Raw genomic sequence first — 20,980 nt, forward strand, 5'->3', positions numbered from 1 at the left:
TGATAGATCCACTGTATTTGGTAAGCTACGTCTCTCCCTAGTCGGTACCAATTCAGCGTTTGAGGCAACTAGTATTGGTGATCTGGCTTCCGCTAGGGTGCCTAATGAGGATCTTTTTGCGAATGCCAGATCTAAGGAAACCCTCTCTTCAATTATAGATATACTTTCATCTATGAGTGTATTGGCCTTCGCTAGAAAATCGTCCATGGGGCCGAGCAGTTTACCCGCTGCTGTGGGGAGTTTGGTTTTATTCCCTCTCGTGTACACCATTTCTATTACTGTGAGGTTTAGGAAATACAGGGGATGCGGAAACGGTACAATAGAAAAAAGTCAGATTAAAAGATAGATGTTAAAGGGGTTGCCCAGTCCAGTCTCTACCAGCCTCTAACGGCCTAAAACGGCCCGGTCTTTGCCCGGGTCTTCGCCCCGGGCTGCGACCCGCGGCGCGACCCGCGGCGCGTCAGAGGCAATGTAGAAATAGAGGAAGGAAAGAGGGCGTGGCCGCCGGGGGAAGAGGCGCCGGCTGCAAAGAGCGGTGGTTTCTGGGCCTCGCAGTCCCCCGGTAGGCTTTTCCTGGGCACAAAGCAGCGCACTACAACCTGGGCGGGTCGCGCTGAGAGCGAGATGACAGACTGCCGATTGCAGTCACGCTCCCACCAGCCGACCACCGCCTCAGGGAATGCAAGTTCAACGAAGGGTAAAAGAGCAGTTCCTCGGACACAAAGCAGGTCAGTGAGCGGCACCCGCGCAGCGGGTGGCGCGAAAGGTATTTAAAGGGCGTTCAAATCAGTGGGCGTGGCCGCCGGGGGAAGAGGCGCCGGCTGCAAAGAGCGGTGGTTTCTGGGCCTCGCAGTCCCCCGGTAGGCTTTTCCTGGGCACAAAGCAGCGCACTACAACCTGGGCGGGTCGCGCTGAGAGCGAGATGACAGACTGCCGATTGCAGTCACGCTCCCACCAGCCGACCACCGCCTCAGGGAATGCAAGTTCAACGAAGGGTAAAAGAGCAGTTCCTCGGACACAAAGCAGGTCAGTGAGCGGCACCCGCGCAGCGGGTGGCGCGAAAGGTATTTAAAGGGCGTTCAAATCAGTGGGCGTGGCCGCCGGGGGAAGAGGCGCCGGCTGCAAAGAGCGGTGGTTTCTGGGCCTCGCAGTCCCCCGGTAGGCTTTTCCTGGGCACAAAGCAGCGCACTACAACCTGGGCGGGTCGCGCTGAGAGTGAGATGACAGACTGCCGATTGCAGTCACGCTCCCACCAGCCGACCACCGCCTCAGGGAATGCAAGTTCAACGAAGGGTAAAAGAGCAGTTCCTCGGACACAAAGCAGGTCAGTGAGCGGCACCCGCGCAGCGGGTGGCGCGAAAGGTATTTAAAGGGCGTTCAAATCAGTGGGCGTGGCCGCCGGGGGAAGAGGCGCCGGCTGCAAAGAGCGGTGGTTTCTGGGCCTCGCAGTCCCCCGGTAGGCTTTTCCTGGGCACAAAGCAGCGCACTACAACCTGGGCGGGTCGCGCTGAGAGCGAGATGACAGACTGCCGATTGCAGTCACGCTCCCACCAGCCGACCACCGCCTCAGGGAATGCAAGTTCAACGAAGGGTAAAAGAGCAGTTCCTCGGACACAAAGCAGGTCAGTGAGCGGCACCCGCGCAGCGGGTGGCGCGAAAGGTATTTAAAGGGCGTTCAAATCAGTGGGCGTGGCCGCCGGGGGAAGAGGCGCCGGCTGCAAAGAGCGGTGGTTTCTGGGCCTCGCAGTCCCCCGGTAGGCTTTTCCTGGGCACAAAGCAGCGCACTACAACCTGGGCGGGTCGCGCTGAGAGCGAGATGACAGACTGCCGATTGCAGTCACGCTCCCACCAGCCGACCACCGCCTCAGGGAATGCAAGTTCAACGAAGGGTAAAAGAGCAGTTCCTCGGACACAAAGCAGGTCAGTGAGCCTTCTACCCAGAGGTCTCGTAGCGCTGTATTCATACCGCTGTGGAACCCTTCCTGGCTTACCTGTGAGATGTCCACTCCTGGGCACCCCCAAGGTGAAGCCAGGCATCCAAGCGCTGCTGGGGCCGTTGTGGAGATTAAGCAAGCTATTGCCCAGAGTCACAGAGTGGGACCCATGATTAGACTAGGCACTGAGGCAAGAATTATCAGGTCTGGGGAGATTGAGTCTAAGAGCCGCCGAGGCGGGAATTGAACCCTGGTCCCGGGCCAGACCTCTGCATCAGGGTCTGCCGCTCTAACCATTGAGCTACGCTTCTCCATGCTTCTAAGAAAATACCCACTTTCTAAAAGTGGTATTTTCAAACACAGAATGTTAAAAAACGACTTTAATAAAATATATTTTATTCTCCTGAGTTCAGGCATACTAAATTCGAATTTCTGCTATGTTCCCTGGGTCAGTTAGGATTATAAGACGTTATAATCAAACTGCCCATACTGGCCTATGGGGACAGTTAGCCTTGCAATGGTGAAAAACTAAAATGGCTGTAATTCCCCATCAGGACGTGCCACACACATCAGTGCATGTCCTACCTTTTACGTAAAATGCATCCTACCCTTGGGCCTACATTAGGGGTGTCTGATATGTAGAAAAGGTAAGGTTTAGGGACTGGCAAGTGGGTGCACTTGCCAAGTCGATATGGCAGTCACAGGCTGCACACAGGCTCTGCAATGGCCTGCCTGAGACACACTTTACGAGCTGCTTTTGTGGATGGCACAATCAGTGCTGCAAGCCCACCACCAGCATTTGATTTACAGGCCCAGGGCACACATGGTGCACTGTACTAAGGTCTGACAAGTAAGTCAAATACATGAATTTAACATAGGGATCACTTGCACTGTGGCACTGAATAGCAGTGGCGCAGTTCCGAAAGAATCTAAACCAGCAAAACATATAAAAAACATAGGAGGCAATCAGTAAAAAATGGAAGGGCGACTCACCCCAATTGTACCAGGACTAAAAGGTCTGTTTGCAAGAAAGTTTGACTCCAAGTGTCACACATTTGTTGAGTGTCACTCATACGTATACTGAAAACTTGAAAAGGTCACACATATGCAATCGGAATACATGGCAGCTATCAAGTATGACCGATTAAGAGAGAGGAATTACTGAGACCAAGGACTGTGAAAAAATAAGAAAGTGAGGAAGGACAAGGGTATATTACTCAATATAGTAAGGGTAATAAAGAAATATTCAGGTGCCTCAGAAAACATTGAGGTATAACGTAATTAGACTCGATTTTACCAGACACACTGATAATTGACTTTCACAAAACATTGAATTTGTATATATTTATATATATTACATAGTGATAGTTAGGACCACATTTCCATAGGAAAAATTGTGTTTTCTTTGACTTACCTATCTCCTTGGTGCCGGTTGACGAATCTTCACAAAATTCTCCCAAAAGGTCCGATGCTCGCTTCAGCTGCTGTATGGGAAGTTTTGGGATGATTCGTGAGATGAGGCACGAGAAAAAGTGGGGGTCCTGAAATGTGTTATCCCGATGTTAATTCCTGTAAGAGTTTTGCACATGACTACAGCCCAAAACTCTAGACGGAATTACACTAAATATGGGTGAATAGTAGCTTTTGTTTGCAGATCACACTTTTTAGATTTAATGTAAATCCATTCAGTAGTTTTAGAGATATGAATAAAATCAAAATTTGTATGTATAGGAACGCAGATTCTCGGCAGATGCATGCGCCAAAGCAAAGTCCTGATTGGCTGGCCGCACCTTCACATAAAATTTGCAGCCACTATTTTGTTTGTCGGGGAACGGTTCCTGGGGCTGAGAATGTCTGTGCTAAGTGAATAGAGGGGTCAGGGTAGAGGTACCCTGACTCCATGGGTGAGTTAAAGGGGTCCCAGAGGGACTCATAAAGGACAACGTTTATTTATTTATCAATATGCGGTAATCTGTGGATCCTCTGGGGTGCTCAGTGTGACCCCTTCCCTGTGGAATAGCGAATCCTGATACAGCTCATCAGAGGCCCCGTCCCCTTTGTCCACCACTCTGCAAACGTGTCTCCTGGCCCACTTCTTGTTGGGAGATGAAGTCCCCTTGGATGTTAAGGGTCCTTGGGGGCCAAAAGCCCTCCTGTTCCCTCCAGTAAGTCCCACACAGCGCGATTGCTGAGAGCTGGTTGGAGGCCCGGCCCCTTTCTTCACCACTCCTCAAACACACCTCCTGGTACCCTACTGGTTGGGGATGAAGTCCCCTTGGGTGCTGCAAGTCCTTGGGGACTAATAAATTCTTCCGTTAACTCCAGTGAGTCCCACAAAGCAGGATTGCTGATAGCTCATCAGAGGCCCCGCCCCCTTACCCAGCACACTGCAAACACGCCTCTTGACACATTACTAGTTTGTGGATAATGTCCGTATGACTCCCGAGGGTCCTTGGAGGCCAACTGTGCCTCCTGTTACCTCCAGTAAGCCCCACACAGCGGGTTTGCTGAAAGCTCCTTGGAGGCCCCACCGTCTCTCTCCACCCCTCTTCAATTGTACCTCCTAGCACACTATGGATTGGGGGATAAAGTCCCCTTGGATGCTGAGTGTCCTTGAGGGCCAAGAACCCCTCCTGTTACCACAAGTAAGTCCCACACAGCAGGATTGCTAAGAGGTCATTGGGGACCCCGTCCCCTTTGTTCAACACTCTGCAGATGCCTCCTGGTGCACTACTGGTTAGGTATGAAGTCCCCTTGGATGCTGAAGAATATTAGGGCCCAAGAACACCTCCTGTTTCTACCAGTAAGTCCGACACAGAGGGATTGCTGAAAGCTGGTTGGAGGCCCATCCCCTTTCTCCACTACTTTGCAAACATGTCTCCTGGTGCACTACTGATTGCGGATGAAGGCCCTTTGGATGCCAAGGGTCCCTGTGGCCCATAAACCTCTTACCCGTACCACCAGTAAGTTCAAAACAGCTGGATTGATGAGAGCTCTTTGAAGGCCCTGCCAATTTATCCACCCACAGTGCAGCCCTATAGAGCTACTCACACACCCCTCAGAGCCCCATAAAACCACTCACAAATCCACTTGCACACCCACATAGCTACTCACACACCCACTCAAAGACCCGTACAGCCACTCACACATCCACTCACTGACCTATTCAGTCACTCACACACCCACTCTGAAAGTTTAGAGGTTACAGTAGAAAATACAATTTTAAAAAGCTTTGAAATTCACAAAAAAAGACATCACTGATAACATCAGTGTTGACATCATCCATCGAGCCACTCACTCACCCATAAAGCCATTCATACAACGATTCACTTCCCATACAGCTACTCACACACCCACTATCTCACCCTTAGTCAATCACACAGCCACTCACTCACCCATATAATCACTCACACACCCGGTCACTCACCCATACAGCTTCTCAACAGAAACTCACCCATACAGCCACTCACATAGATACTCACTGTCCAATTCAGCCACTCAGACAACCAATCATTTAACAAAACACCCTCTCAAATAGTCACTCAGTCACCCATACTGTCACTTATACACACAGTCCCTCACTGATAAAGCCACTCATACAGCCACTTAGTCGACAATACAGCCATTCACATATCTCCTCACAGACCCATATAGCCACTCACACAGTCACTGACTCACCCATACAGCCACTCATATACCCACTCACTCACCAATACAGATACTCACACACCCACTCACTCATCCATAGAGCCACTCACACACCCACTCACTCATTCATAGAGCAACTCACAAAGCCACTCACACACCCATACAGCCACTCTCACACCCACTCACTCACCAATACAGCCAGTCACCCCCCAGCCCCCACACCCATACAGTTACTCATACACCCACATATTCACCCATACAGGTACTCATCCCCACTTATTAGCCTATACAGTCACTCACACACCCACTCACACACCTATACAGCCACTCAGACATCCACTAACACATGGATACAGACAGTCACACAGCTACTCACATACCAGATGTTAGAAATAGTAACAGGTGAATGTCTTTTTTGGGGGGATTTAGATATTTCCATGTTTGCAGGGGCCCAGGGATCTTGTTTCTTTATCACTGCATGTGCAGTGCAGTCTCGACCTTGTCGGGGACAGAGCAGCTTGGGGAACTGGCACTGCGTGTGTTGGGTTTCATTCAGATGGTGCAACTGTGCAAATGTGGTTCAACAACTTAGACAATAAGTTGGTGTTTGGCTTAAACTGGTGCATTGCCACCCAAATACTAACTGTGCAGCTTTGAGCGCCTCAATCAATCTTCAACTAAAGTAGAACATGCAAAATACAGGAACCGACAGGCAAGCCGTCAGAACAGGATACTCCATAACCTGATTCCTATGCCTCAAGTCGTGGCATGGGCAGGAGCTGAATGCTGAAAGGAAGACAGCACCGAAAATGTTACTTTTGCAGAGCTGGGTGCTGGCCTGCTTGACGGACTAGAGAGTAGACAGATCTCTAAGAAAGCACCTTTTTTTGTATGACAATTCAGGGGAGTTTAGCGATACAGGAAAATGAACAATCTAGTGTTACTTTAACCCTTGATGACATTTGGTAGTGCTAATTTTATTGATCAAAATGCATTTTTGATAGGAAACAGTCTTTACAATGAGGTTTTTACTTTGTTAAGCCTTTACAACGCATTTTTAGAGCAGATATTTTTACCATGAATATGCATTTAAAACGCATGCCAATACAACACACTTAATGTAAGTTGAGGGGGATTGGGAGGTCTCCCTCTTACAAATAAATTGTTTTTAAATATAAAAGGAATGTGTGGTATTGGCATGCTTCTTAAATGTATTTTCACAGTAAAAACATGTGCTAAAAATGCGTGTAAAAGGCATGCAAAGTAATTGGTATGCAATGTACCGTCATACAACCATTTTTGATGGGTACTGGTGAAAGAGGATCATGCTGGGACATGTACCTGTAAGACAGGATGTTCTGTGAGCTACTGTGACCCATTGCTGTGACCTTTGATTTTACCTATGCTTCTTTCAGAATCCCAAATTGAACTCTAGGACGATCCTTTCAATGTCAATGGTGGACCTGGCTGATGGCCTGCAGAATGGATCTATCTCCCCAGAAAGTGTCCTCTACTCCTATATGGGGAAGGTGAGTAAACCTATATGGCTGTTTTAATGAAGCAATCCTGTTTCTTAAGCTGACATGAAACTGTAATATAAAAATGAAGTTTTCAGTCTTGGATCTTTCATTTGCTTTCAATAACAAGAATTTCCTGAAGCCTGATGGTGAGCATGCGTTTATTCATTTATGAATTGTTAGATTTGTTTTTGTGTTGCTCATTTTTGTTTTTTACTATTTGTGAAATTCTTTGATGAAATCAGCAAAAAATGTCAAATGTATTTAAAAATCAGGTGATGCAGTGAAAATCAAAAGAAACGTGCCTACTCTTTCCATCATGGCTTCCACCTGTCACCCATAAAATCCATGTAGATTTGTTGACAGCTGTAGCAAAACATGTCAAGAGTGTGACTGGCCACCTCAAGAACTAGCAATGCAGCGTCGCGGGGTGCACTCCAGTTACTCATATCTTAACCAACTCATCCAGTACTGTAGAAGACTGCGTGCAGCCTGGTAAAGTGCCTCGCCCTGGTGGCACTTGGATTCATGACAGAGAGATGCCTTAGAGGCACGAAAACAGCGGGCTCGGGACAAATGTTTAATGCATAATTTCTTTATAGTAATGTGATTAGTGTGTGATGGCTAAAAACATAGTTTGTCTATCGTCATGTATGGAAACTGGCCGAGGAAACTATGGGTGTATGAAGTATATTTAGAAACACTTCTGTGGTGAAATCATGTATTTAGTAGCTCGTAAACTGCAAATAGCATAACATACATATTGGAATGCATAAATAGTATATGAGTGATACATTGTATTCTATGAACGCCACATTAACATTCAGTCATGTAATTGAGTAATGTTTTCTGTTATTGTATAGTGTCCCCTGACGAAGGGCGTATCCCGCCCGAAATGCATTGGGCTTTTAATAAACACTGCTTGGAACGAACCGTGGTATCTATCGTGTTTAAATTTGAGGCTTGGATTGGCACAGTTTAACATGAGAAATTTGGGAAATTGCCATAGGAAACCCATAAACGGAGCATTGAACAAACAGAACAAAAATATGGGTTAATGTATGGAATAATTGGACAAGATGGATGAATTGATGGTTAAAAAGTTGAATCTCGAGCCATGTTGGCGCTATATATGCTGTGCGTCTGGTTTGAGGCGGAAATATGCCTCATCTCTCTGTCACCTCAAGAACTAATCACATCTCTTGTCAGGCTGAACCCTGAAAATCACTACTTACGGTAATATGTAAAATATTCATACTGTACCAATACTGTATTGAAGTCAAAACACTAAGCAATACAAAAATACCAATCCAAATTAGACAAATAGAGTACATTTTAATAAACAAAATTACACCAAAAGGACAAAAATCCAATAAGAGCAACCAGATATATGATTTTTTTTACATGTTAAGTAGAGATATCAACAAAAAGTGCTAATGGCTGTCTATCGTCACAGTGGCCCGGGACCTAAATGCAATGTCGTGCTGACCATGCTTGAGCGCAGGTCAGATACACGAACCAGGTTCGTCCCAGTCAAAAAGATTACATTATGTCTTTGGAGTCCCAACTTTTCAGGGTTTTCAGGAGAAACTCCTCTGGGTCATATCTAAGGCTCCCAGGAGCTAGGTCAGGACTTGGGGTCTGATCTCACTCCAGCAGGGTCCACCTGTAATGTCCAGTCGCAAGTGATCAACTGGGCACACTAGGGAAAAGGAATTTTGCCACTTTTTGTGTCCGTGTAGCTACACAGGATGTCAGCCAACTGTCCTTTCAAATGCACTTCTTAGTTCTAGGCTTAAGGGGGAAGGGTCCAGTCCCTCGAAGCTCTTCTCAGGTCACAGACGGCAAGTCTAGTCCTCTTTCGTTGTTCTGCAAGTCAAGAAATGTGTTCTGTGCAGGTGTCTTTGGGCGCCACATTTAAGACTGGCACCAGCTATTGAGTCGTGGAGATATCTGGCCACTCCCTTATCAACTGGTCAAAGTTTCTGGGAGCAACCCTACCCGCTTTTCCAGTAGTACCTGTTTGCTAACTTCAAAAAGGACAAAATGCAATGAGTCACAAAATGTTCAAGATGACAAAATCCTTTGATCAAATTAAACTTTGGATCTGAGGGTTGTGCTTGTGTAGGGGGATGCATTATGGGTATTACTTGTGTCCACCCACATCTATAACTAAAATCCAGTTTGAAGTAGGCACTGTACCAAAAACAAACCCGGAGACAGAAATCTAGTGGGACAAAAGCAGGGTCTTTAAATCTTTATTCGGTTACATGTCAACACATAAAAGCATAGACTCACATTCACAAATGCAGCACAATTAGCAAAATACATTTAAAACATGTAGCACAGTGAACACATTCACGAATACCTCAATCTCACAATGTCTTGTAAAAAACAGTCAACACTTTTTATCAATTAATAACTGTAAAAACTTAAAAGCTGATCAAACTTTTAAAAATCTTGGTTGAGCAATGAAAAAATAAAAGATTTCCTTGGCATGTTAAAATATCTACAAAACATGATACAATGCACTGCATCCTGTGGAGACACACTGTCGCTGCCAAAAGAACCAGGGGGCATATTAGCAAGCAGGGCGTTAAAATTATCGCCGTTTTAGCGGCAGAAAACTGCAGCCAAAGCAGCGATAATGGGCTTGATTATATGCCCTGGAGAATTCCAATAGAAGCCCATGTTCACACCAGAACATGGGTTTCTATTGGAATTCACAAGGCCATATTATCAAGCCCATTATCGCCGCTTTACAGCAGTTTTCTGCCGCTAAAACTGCGATAATTTTTAACGCCCTGCTTAATGTGCCCCCCAGAGACCCTATCTCATGCCAACCTCTACGTGAAGCAAGCAACAGGTGCACTAACTTAAATCTAAACCTAGTAAGCAAGAATCATTCTATTTTACTATTCCCACTTGCTAGTTAAGGTTCCGTGAAATGGAACCAAGGGTTAGATGTAGGTAATTTAAACTTTCCGATTTGAAAATACAGAATTTTACTGATTCTGTATTTTCGAATCGGTAAATGCTATGTGCGTAATTAGTCGGTAAGAAATACACAGAAAAGGCAGTCGGATCGGAGGATCGATGCTCAGTTGGAGAAGCTTGGAATACCAGACTCTCTGTGCCCAGTCCGTAGCCACAAGCATGAGTTGAAACTGGTTATTCCTGATGTTTTTGAGCACTCTGTACAGGAGTGATAGTTGCAAAAAGGCATACAGGAGACCTGAGCTCCACTTGAGATAAAAAGCATTGTACAGCGAGTGCCGTCTTTGAAACACCAACTGCTTACATGCCTTCTTGGCAGGGGCGAGCAGATCTAACCAAGGCTCTTCTCACTTCTGAAGGAGACCTTGCACCACCTCCGGATGGAGATGTCAGTCACCACTGAAGATCCTGTTCAGTTCCCACCCAGATCTGCACTACAGAGCTCGCATATGCCATCTGGCATGTGTCACAACAGGACGGAGGAGGCCATGAGGCCCAGCAGCCTCAGAGTCAGTCTCACTGAAATCCAGAATAGAGGCTGAATTAAGATATTAGTATCATAGCCTGAATATCCTAGACTCATCTCTTGGGAGAATAGGCCAGAAACTGCACGGAATCCAGAACAGCTCCAATGAAAGGGAGCGTCTGAGAGGGAGTCTTTGTGACTTTGGCACATTGATAGTGAACCCCAGCGAAAGCAGGTGATTCCCCATAGTCTGAAGGTGGAAGAGGGCAGTCTGGGGTGAGCTCTCATTAGACGGCTAGTAATCGAGATAGGGGAAGACTGGCTCCCCTGATCAGCGCAAATGGGCTGTGACCTCCACCATCACCTTGGTGAACATGCGAGGGGAGCTGGTAAGGTCAAAGGGGAGCACTGTAAACTCCAAGTGCTTGTGGCCTACCATGAACCACAGGTAGCGCTGATATTCAGACAGGACGGAAATGTGAAAATAGCCTACATCTGGCACCAGAACCCTCTCTTTGGCTCTCTTGGCCAAGAAAGTCCTGACTTCCTCTTGAAGCAAGTTCAGGTGGTCCTCTCTCAGTTGGTCATAGGTCAGATGCATGGATTGAGTGGTAGTTCCCTTCAGACTATCCGAAGAACCCACTTATCCTTTGTGATGTTTTGCCTGTGGTGGAGGCAATGGCTGATCTTGCCATCAACTGGCTGTTCATGATCTTAAAGGGCCAGACTAGGAAGGTTTAGAGGTTGCATGGGGAGGAGTGGACTGACTACAACTCTGGCCACCTGACCTATGGCATTGAAAGGAGCAGCTCTCACGGCCGCACTGAGGTTGCTGAACTTGCACGGTTTTGCGGCTGGGATATGGCTGGCATGGCTGAAAACCCCTGCCGTGGCCACGAAAGGGGTGAAAAGCAGACTGGGACGGATAGTCACCGAAAGGCCCAAAGATTAGTCACAGCCCATGAGTCCTTAAAGCGCTCCAGGGCCATGACTGCCTGGTCTCTGAAGAGACTGGTGCCATCAAAGGGCAAGTCTATATGGGATGCCTGGTCATCCCCAGAAAAGCCAGAAGTTCTGAGCCAGGCTTGGCATTGAACGGCCACCATCAATGAAATTGCTCTACCCAGCAAGTCGTTGGTGTCAAGCCCAGAATAAATTATGAACATTGTAGCATCTCTCCCATCTCGTACCACTTGGGAGAGAATGGCTCAGACTTCCTCTGGGAACTGTGACAATATTTGCGTAGCCGGGTTTCACATGGAGTGGGCGTAACGGCCCAATAGACATGCAGTGTTCACTGACCGCAATGCAAGGCTGGCAGAAGAAAAATATCTTCTTGCTCCAACAATCCTGGCTCTTGGATTCTCTGTCCGGGGGTGGGAAGGGAACATGGCTTATGAGGTAGAGGCCTGGATTACCATGATCTCTGGGTAGGGTGGTTGGTGAGGAATTGTGGCTCGCCTCGTGCAGTACAATGACAGCGGGCGACTGTCTTATTCACAGGAGTCCCTGTGCTGGGCTTGGACCAGGTGCCCCGAAGTACATCCATAAAGCCCTCATTGATAGGCAGAACTTCTACCAGAGGGAGCTGAAGGCCCAGGACATCGGCTGCCCTACTCACAACCATAGCATATGAGGATCCCTCCTCAGTAGCCATGGTAGGGGGAGGAAGCAGACAAGAATCGTGGGAGGTGTTCAGTCCCACAGGCCTCACCCAGTTTGTCATACCAGTCCATTTTGTGCTCAGGCTGGTCCTGAAAAGGGTCCAGAGACCCCTTCAAATCTTCCTCCATTTCAAGCCCCTCCAATTAAGGATGAGGAACCAACCTAGGACCCTAGGGTGCCATCAGCGCCGAAAGCAGCGACAATAGGCGCCGATCCAGCTCTGAGTCATCGGGGAAAAGCCTGGGGTTGGCACCGCAGGGGAGCTCCAGCAGCGTCGGGAGTGTCAATGCGGAGGCCAGCGCTGAGAAAGGTCAAAGGGGCACGACCAGCGCCAGTCCAGATCCACAACCGGAAGCTGTGGGGGTATCGGTGCCAGAGCCGCAGGTGCAGATCCTAATGGAACCTCCTCTGAGCATCCGGAGACCGAAGGCACGCCAGGGGTTCAGGTCACCTAAATGAGACACATGGTGTCATAGAATTCCTGAAGCTGGGTGGGGATTGCTCCAGCTCTTGTAAACAAAAATGCTTACGAAGAACTAGGTCTAAAGCATTGAAAGGCAGGTATACTTTAGTCAATTAATTATAACTTGTGGCCCAATCATGCATTCCTTTTCATCACATATGACATCACCTCATGACACGTTAAATGGCGTCATTGATGGCATGACTCGTTAGATATTGTTCCAATTACTAACCAGTACTGTGGTCTCCAATGTTAAAATGTGAGGCTATGTGTTTTTAATTATTTAAAAATTATTATTTATATATGTTGTTATTATAGCTAATTTAATGAATGAATTACTTAATACACATTTATTTAAGTTCATTTGATGTAACATTTTATTTTATTAGTTCTAGTTTGAAAATATATATTTAACATGAATTTACATTCCTATTTTACATTAACTTTTTTTATTTCAAAGAAGTATAAACTTTAATCATTTTCCTTATACTTTTCCATATGGAGACCTCACCACTGTGGCGGACATCTTCAACTACATGTGCAACATTACTAAGTAACTTTGCTCTAGTAAATCACTTTGTAGGAGGCTCCACCACCTTATTTGCTGGACTGAAGACATACAAGTCTACAGCTAGGTGTAAATTCACACTCAGCAATAGTGAAGAGCAAGAAAGTGTAAACTTACATCTAGGTGCGGTAGTAAGTATATGTGAGTGGAATTATACAGCCGTATATTTACCTTTGTGAAAAGGCCCCATATAATGCAGTGTAGAGGAAGCAAGCTTGTTGGTGTCCACAAAATGAGCTTACATACAATTGAGCAACACAGTATCTGAATAGGAATAATACTGTCATACAAATTGTGTAGCCAAATATTAGTGCTGAGATTAAAATTTCTGAGGGCCAAAGGAGCAACACTACTTTATTTCCGGCAATCCCTTAACAGCAGAACTATTAAAAAAACAAACTGAAACCAAGTTTTTTAAGATGCTTGCCTCAAAAGAGGTAAGGGTTAAAAAATAGCTGTACAGAGAAAAAGGTATCTAAAATTATTATCAAGACAGAAAATATCCAAAGGATTCAGGTAGGTTGATCGGCATGAAGGGAACACACAAGAACCCCCGCACACTGGAAGTGAGATGTAAGGACTCTGAGAGCATGTTTGTTACTACTTCCACTGATGATGAACTAATGAATCCACCCCCATTGTAAGGCAGAATGGTACTTTGTTGCCCTTTGTGCAGGGTAAGCATTTCTTCGGGTTTGTGACACCTAGAAGAATGACTTCCCAACACCTCTCGGGACAATTAGCCTCAGTAGGTAGCCTTATTTTTTTTTTCATGAGATTATTTCAAGAAATTTCTGGGGAATGTTTCAGACTAAATTCTTTAAAAAAGTGTTGTAAAGTTCACTATTTGACTCAAACGTTACTGATTTCTGTTGGAGAAGTAAACCTAGTCCCTGAATTCTCTGAAGGGTTGTCAGCCTGTTGGGCTATGGCTTCAAGAAGTACCGAAATATTCTTTATTTCTAGAAGTCACTTTCTTGTTCTTCTCTCTAAAAATACAAGGTTGTGCTCCAAGGTAAGAGACACACCCACTGATATGAGACTGTTAAGCAAGGCATTAGACCAGCTCACAATCTGAGATACAGCACCCTGTGGTGTGGACCTATCACCAAATGAGATAGGCTCAACTTTAGCAATGCTTCCAAACAATGAGTGAGACTGTTTTCCCAGATGGAAGCTCCCGCTCCAAAATTTGTGAGACTCGCGATGTTAGTGAGATTGTATTTGTTCCTGTCGGCTGTCTATCTTTGTCCTTCCTGTTCGCCCCCTCTTGCGTGTGTCCCTGTGACGTGGGCTGTTGTTGGTCTTCTGCTATATGACAACGCTACAACACCTTCTAAGATGACCGGCCCATTAAGATGTGGCCCTCTGATGAATTTCTAATTCTGGACACATTTAGGAGAACAGAAAATGGTACCACGGATAGCATTTGTGGGAAGGCCTTGAACTCTAAAGTTGCTGAAATATTAGGTAGCATTTAGAAATGGAACCAACAAAGTTGATTTGATATCTCATCAGTGCATGGCTTTTACCTGTAGAATCGTCTTTTTTGTTGAGTTTTAAATCATTTATTAATGTACAGACCTATTTTTTAAATTGAGATATAAACAAAATATTGAATGGTACTGGAACTGGTGTATGGACCTTTCTGATGTCTGGTTTCTCTGTGGATTATACTCCAGTAAGAGATATGAGCGCTGCCACCTTTGACTAAGAGGCACTGTCAACCGAGCACCAGAGGGGAAGATTGGCTTCTCTAGAATGTGCACATTTCAGTTTGATAATGTGTATGCTGTTTTGTTTACATCCATTTCAGGCCTTGGAGGTGCACAAGGAGGTGAACTGCATCACGGATTTTATGCAGGAGTGCGAGTTACAGCTGCATGAGCTCAAGAACCAGAAAGAAAAGGGGCCTCTCTATGGAATACCATTCAGTGTAAAGAATTCAATTCCTTGCAAGGTATTTCTTTTTTATGTCTTTTGAATATTTCATGTTAATCACTCTCAATGTGAAATGAAACTACACAAAAAGTATTCTGTGGGACTTGCTCAGGTCATTCATTCGTACAGTAATTCAGTCAATGCATAGGTTTTACCAAACATGTTTCGCTGCTAACAATGGAATGATAATCATGAGGCCTTCAGACTGAGTGGGCGCTGATTTTTCTAACTAGGTAGTAACAACTCAATTGTTTTCCTTTACTCAGAGCGACCACATGTTTCATAAAAACACTAATATATAATCAAAGTTGGACTTTAAGTTCATCAACAAGGCACCTTCTATCTAGCCACATTTTTTAGACGGTAAAAGTTGTCTTCTACTACAAATTCATTGTCCATCAGTTGATGCGATTGATCTTAAACCCTTAACACTAGAGTCATATTTATGTATATTAATACATTTTGAGAGAAACATAGGGTTGTGATGTATAACAAGAATATTACAACAGCTACATCAAATATTACAAATTTGAATCCAAGATATTCTCTGTACCAGAGATGCATCCTTTTTCAGCTTCAGACGACAATACAGCCCTCAGGTCTGCAGTATGCTGGATGCACTTTTACCTTAGGAGTTGTGCAAACACAGTTTGTGAAACTGCTTATTAGTGGGCACTCAATTACTACATGATTCAGAGTTTCAGACCACACAATGTGAGACTAATTGTACATTTGCCTCACATTCTTACGTCCACAAGGTTGTAAGTAGTGCTTTTTGTTTACAAGATAGGCATCACGTTTTGATAAATCCTATTGACAAAAAAAAACAAGGGGTGGGAACTATTAGCACAGAGTCAGAATCTTGATTTGAGCTCCGATTGGAGTTTAAGAATACGGATGCCACAGATGAAATCCATTTAGAATCTACAGATGTGAAGACTGAGAGCTTCACAGGTGAAACAAATCAACATGTTAGGATTTAGATTACTTATGCTTGAGTTCAAGGGCAGGAGAGCTACTTGCAAATTGTATGTAGCAGCTGATGGCTCATCAGATTTAGGTTGGAAAGACCTTAGGGCGTTACATAACGTTCTTGATCCTAATAGTCCAGAGCGGGTGTTGATTGCTTGTGATGGGGAGGAAACAGAAAATTGGAAAACTTAAAGGTTTCACTCACAAAACAGAGTGAAAACCTCTACATACCACAAAATTCACAAAGTACATAACACACCCATAATTGTCAGGGAAGAGGTGAAGCTGCAGCTCAAGAAATTACAAGAGTCTGGCATCTGAACTGACGTAACCACTAACTAAGCATGGGCGAATTTTGCGAATTCGCGATCCGCGAATTTGCGGATTTGCGAATTCGCGATCCGCAAAATTCGCGAATTTGTGCGAATTTGAGGATTTTTGTTTTTTTGCGTGTTCGCTGGGTTTTTTGCGTGTTCGCTGGGTTTTTTACATGTTCGCGGGGATTTTTGCGTCTTCGCGAGCCGCTTGCATAGCGAAGTTACCCATGCAGTCGTTTATGGGAGAGGGAGAGAGAGATAGATAGATAGATAGATACATAGATAGATAGATAGATAGATAGAAAGAAAGAGAGAGAAAAAGAGGGAAAGAGAGAGGGAGAGAGAGAACGAGAGAAAGAAAGAGAGGCCGGATCTCTGAAGGGCCAGATTCCTGAGTTGCCCCTACAGAACTTACAGCTTTTTATTTTTAGCAAAATGCATATGAAAATTGTGCTGTAAAGGTCTCTTTTAGTTTAACCCCTCCTGACAACTCAAAATGGGTGTATTTGCCATCCTCTCCCTTCTTCCTGTTTTTTATATCTGTAAGTGCTTCCTGATGAGGTTTAATTCCTTGGACAGGTGCCTCGTTGCCTACTTGTAACTATTCTCTGACCCTGCTTCAAGGGTCAGAGCAGGGTCAGAGAATAGTTGCAAGTAGGCAACGAGGCACCAGGGAGCAATTAGCAGCAGGTGTCCAAGTTGAAGGTAATTTGTTTGTAACCCTTTTGTAAAAGGTTACAAAGAAATTAGGTTCAACTTTTGCACCTACTGCTGTAACCCTTGCTTGGCTGAAAATTCGTCCCCGCTGATTCCGCGATTTCGCGAGATTCGCGGATCGCGAAATCGCGGAAAATCCGCAAATTCGCCCGCGAAACGGATTTTACGCCCACCCTTACCAATAACAGACGCTTTGCCCAAGGCACCCGCAAGATGAGCACTTCATTATCAACGACGGAGCAGATTGTCTTAGCCCTGCTATAACCGTCTGCAATTGGTGATGTTTACCACTAGATAGGGGCCCAAAAGAAAGCTTAATTCTTACTGAAATACAGAAGTGATTTCCGTTGACTCGGTCAATTACTCCGAAACTTACTCCACAAGAGATAAACCTGGACTTGAATTTAGCTGTAGAGCGTTCAGAGAAAGCTTAAGTAGCTGAATGGAAATATTGTTGCTATTTTTCCAAAAGATAAGTGAACACAATATTAAATTCCTTTGGAAACATGGGTGTAGGCGCAAGAAACAGGAATGCTTAAACACCAGTTAAATTTTGGAAACATCAGTGTAAAATTAGATAAATTAATCCTTTGAGAAGACCAATTGTAGAACAAATGAAGTTTAATCCAGAGCATAAAATGTCCCATCCATCAGCAAGCAGGAGTCAGGTGCAATTGACTCAACATTCATCATGAACATTCCATCTCCATGGTGCTAATCAAAGAGTAACGTATACATGGAAAATACAGATTGAATACAAACATAAATATAAACTATTTAACATAAGCACTATATTACAGTCAGTAGATTAAAACAAAAGACCTACCCATTTTGGAAAATATTTATTTTCTTTAACCCTGAAAGTAATATTGATTTTAGCTTTGATTCTTTCAATCTTCTATATGAAGCTAATTTTGATATTAGAATACATCAGTAGACACAAGTGGGTTCATGCGGCCTAAGGAGTGCATGTGCAACCCAGAAAATCCTTCATGAATAAAGTTGTTTGAGATTGATAAAGGGGATGAGGGCGTAGCTTGGACGGAGTTGAAGATTGCATTTTAATACTGCCGCTCCATTCCATGGTGCTACTTTTTACTTCCACAATGGCATCAAGTTCGACCTGTCCTCTGGAATGGAACATATTATGAGCATTGAGACATCCAATGCCCTATCGATGTGAGGAGAAACCCTGGTTTACAGCAAAAACTGAGATAAACATCTCTTCACCTTTGTGGCCTGATGCAACCTACACATCTGCCTGAACCACTCCAGTCTTCTCTCCCGGCTATACCAATGCAAACTTAATTTCCTTGTGAGAAGACACAGATGGTACTGCCTCAGTGATTCCAAAGTGGTTTTGAGGCTCTTGTGAGTGAACACTGATTCAATTTTTCACTGCTGTCTTTCAATAACATTTTAAGACAAACACACCTTCCCCTTTTTTCTGATCTATTGAGCCCATTCCAAGATAGGGACTGCAACAGGAGCTCAGATGCAATATTATCCCTCAGTCTCCAGTGTTGTCCTAGATAATATGGGGCTCTTCAAAGACTCTTTGTTTGCCCTACAAAATATATATGATTACAGCAAATCCAATCCTTGAAGCCAAACACAACTATTGATCTACTCGTCTTGTATACCATAAACTAAAATGGTTGCTATATGAGTATGGGGATGCCTAATTTGACCATTGTCACTGCGGCTGGGAGTGCTTTGGACTGCTTAACCCAGGACGCTTTATTGTGCTGTACCCACCTGCGTTGAGGGTAAGGTGCTTTTAGATGCTTGCATATCCATTACTATTCTTCTGCTTGTGACTTTTCCTGTAAGGCAACTTGGCATTTCCGAGACACTCCCAGTATACTCCCTGTACATTTATTCCAGGAGCTGAAAAAACTTCATTTCACTTGATTGGAGAGCGGAGGGGTATCAAACTATGCTTTGTGGTGCTGTATTGTACTGGTTCTACGAATACCAACGGGGGTCTTTACTAGGATAGTGAGTTAGTGGGGGATGGACACTTTCATGTAATAACTTGCACCTACTTTTCATTTTACTGTTCTGATTTATGACTATTTTCTGATTGTATTGCTATAAACTTTCTCCCCTATAAAAGCATTTCTTAAACATGGGCATGAGAAAACACACTCTTTTGCCAACAAATCCTTCACCCAGCCCCCAGACAAATCACAACTGTCTTTACTAAAATATATTAACAAGCATTGGCATAGCCAATAGGTCTCGCCTTTGTAACCTTATAAGTGTTTAGCCATGCAACAGTTGATGTTGTTGAACCAAGGATATTGTGCTGGATAACTAAACACTTATAAGGTCCCAAAGGTGTGACCTATTGGCTATGCCAATGCTTGTTTTTGTAATGCTTTGATATTTCTTTGAGTGAGATGGGGTTCTGCTCTTTTTCTCACACAGCTAGGTAGAAGGGTGTAGTTGATACTACTGTAGTCAGGTGAGGACTAACCAGGGCTCCATCATCCTTACCTCCAGGTGGTTGTGGGTGGCTGATGGCTCGTGCCCTTGCTGGCGGTGAGCTGGAGACCTCATGGGCTCAGACTTACAGTAAAGCCTGTGGCTTTCTTCTAGCAGTGTGGGGTGAATAGTTGAAGACCTGATCTCGGGCCGGCGTCCTTTTCTGAAAGCGTCTCTTAAACGTTGTGCAAAGGAAAATGGACCATTGCCACGTCATTTATTGTATGTGACGAGGAGTGAAAGGCTTTACAAAGGAGATCTTGTAGCAACAGGAAACCATCAAAAGGCTTTTGGGACAGGACAGGTGCAGTCCCTTTACCTGCAGAAGTTGTCTTGTCGCTTTGTTTTGACGTATTTTACCTCATCTCGAGGTTATGAGAGGTGTTTACATGCCCCAGACGGTAGAGGTACAGGGCGGAGGCGCAAGGGGCACAAGAAAAAGAAAATATATCTCAGGAGAGCACAAGAGAAGCATTCTTAAGGGGTAAGAACTGTAAAGGAGAGAGAAGAGGCGTGAACGACATTACTGGAACGGCGATGTAAGTACACTGAAGAAGGGGGCGTGGATTACATCAGGGCAAAGGCCTTGTGATACACCCTGCGGCAGTGAATTGTCTGTCATGACTCATTTTTCTTTACCATGCGTATCTCTGTGAACAAGCTGTCATCTCCACTGGCTAGCAGAGGGCGCTGCTGTTCCATCCTACTGCAGACTACATGCTTTGGGTGTTACAAACATGGGCGCACATGCAGGTCCCCACATTGTTATGCAGATGCGAAGCGGCTTAACTCCGATTCAACATGTGCACCAATTTTGGAGGGATAAAAAATGCTTGATTCCGAGCCAGGAAAGACATGGCTTGGCAGTTCGGGCTGGACTGTTCCCATGAGGCACAGGGTCAAGGCTGATTTGCATATGGCCATGTCTGAAATGGGGTGGTGTGGAGTGCAAAAAAACAATGGATTTAGGCCCAGATCTCTGTACTGGGGTGAATGTATGACATTGTTCTGAATTCTGTCCATCAACGTTGTTTTTGCATTTGTCACCCGAGTAGGATGGTATGCTCAGACGTGAGTCCCATGCTCTCCTCACCACTGGAGTCAAGCTATCCTGGCTGAAGACGGCTGAAGCCAGAAGCTGGTCCTAGGATGCTTGATTCCGGTCCAGGAAAGAAATGGCTTGGCAGTTCGGGCTGGACTGTTCCCATGAGGCACGGGTCAAGGCTGATTTGCATATGGCCATGTCTGAACTGGGGTGGTGTGGAGTGCAAAAAAACGATGGATT

At 45.0% G+C, this 20,980-nt stretch overlaps 1 protein-coding gene across 1 annotated transcript in view; it reads left to right on the forward strand.

Moving 5' to 3' along the window:
• Positions 1-20,980, forward strand: part of LOC147747110 (vitamin D3 hydroxylase-associated protein-like) — a 394,497-nt gene that overhangs the window by 152,939 nt on the left and 220,578 nt on the right. Inside the window, exons 2-3 of the mRNA XM_086952361.1 lie at positions 6,998-7,111; positions 15,075-15,218. Coding sequence (XP_086808487.1) covers positions 6,998-7,111; positions 15,075-15,218 — 258 coding nt within the window. The remainder of the gene's footprint in view (positions 1-6,997; positions 7,112-15,074; positions 15,219-20,980) is intronic.

Source organism: Lissotriton vulgaris, chromosome 1_1 (genome assembly GCF_964263255.1).
Source record: "Lissotriton vulgaris chromosome 1_1, aLisVul1.2, whole genome shotgun sequence".
Taxonomy (NCBI): Eukaryota; Metazoa; Chordata; class Amphibia; order Caudata; family Salamandridae; genus Lissotriton; species Lissotriton vulgaris.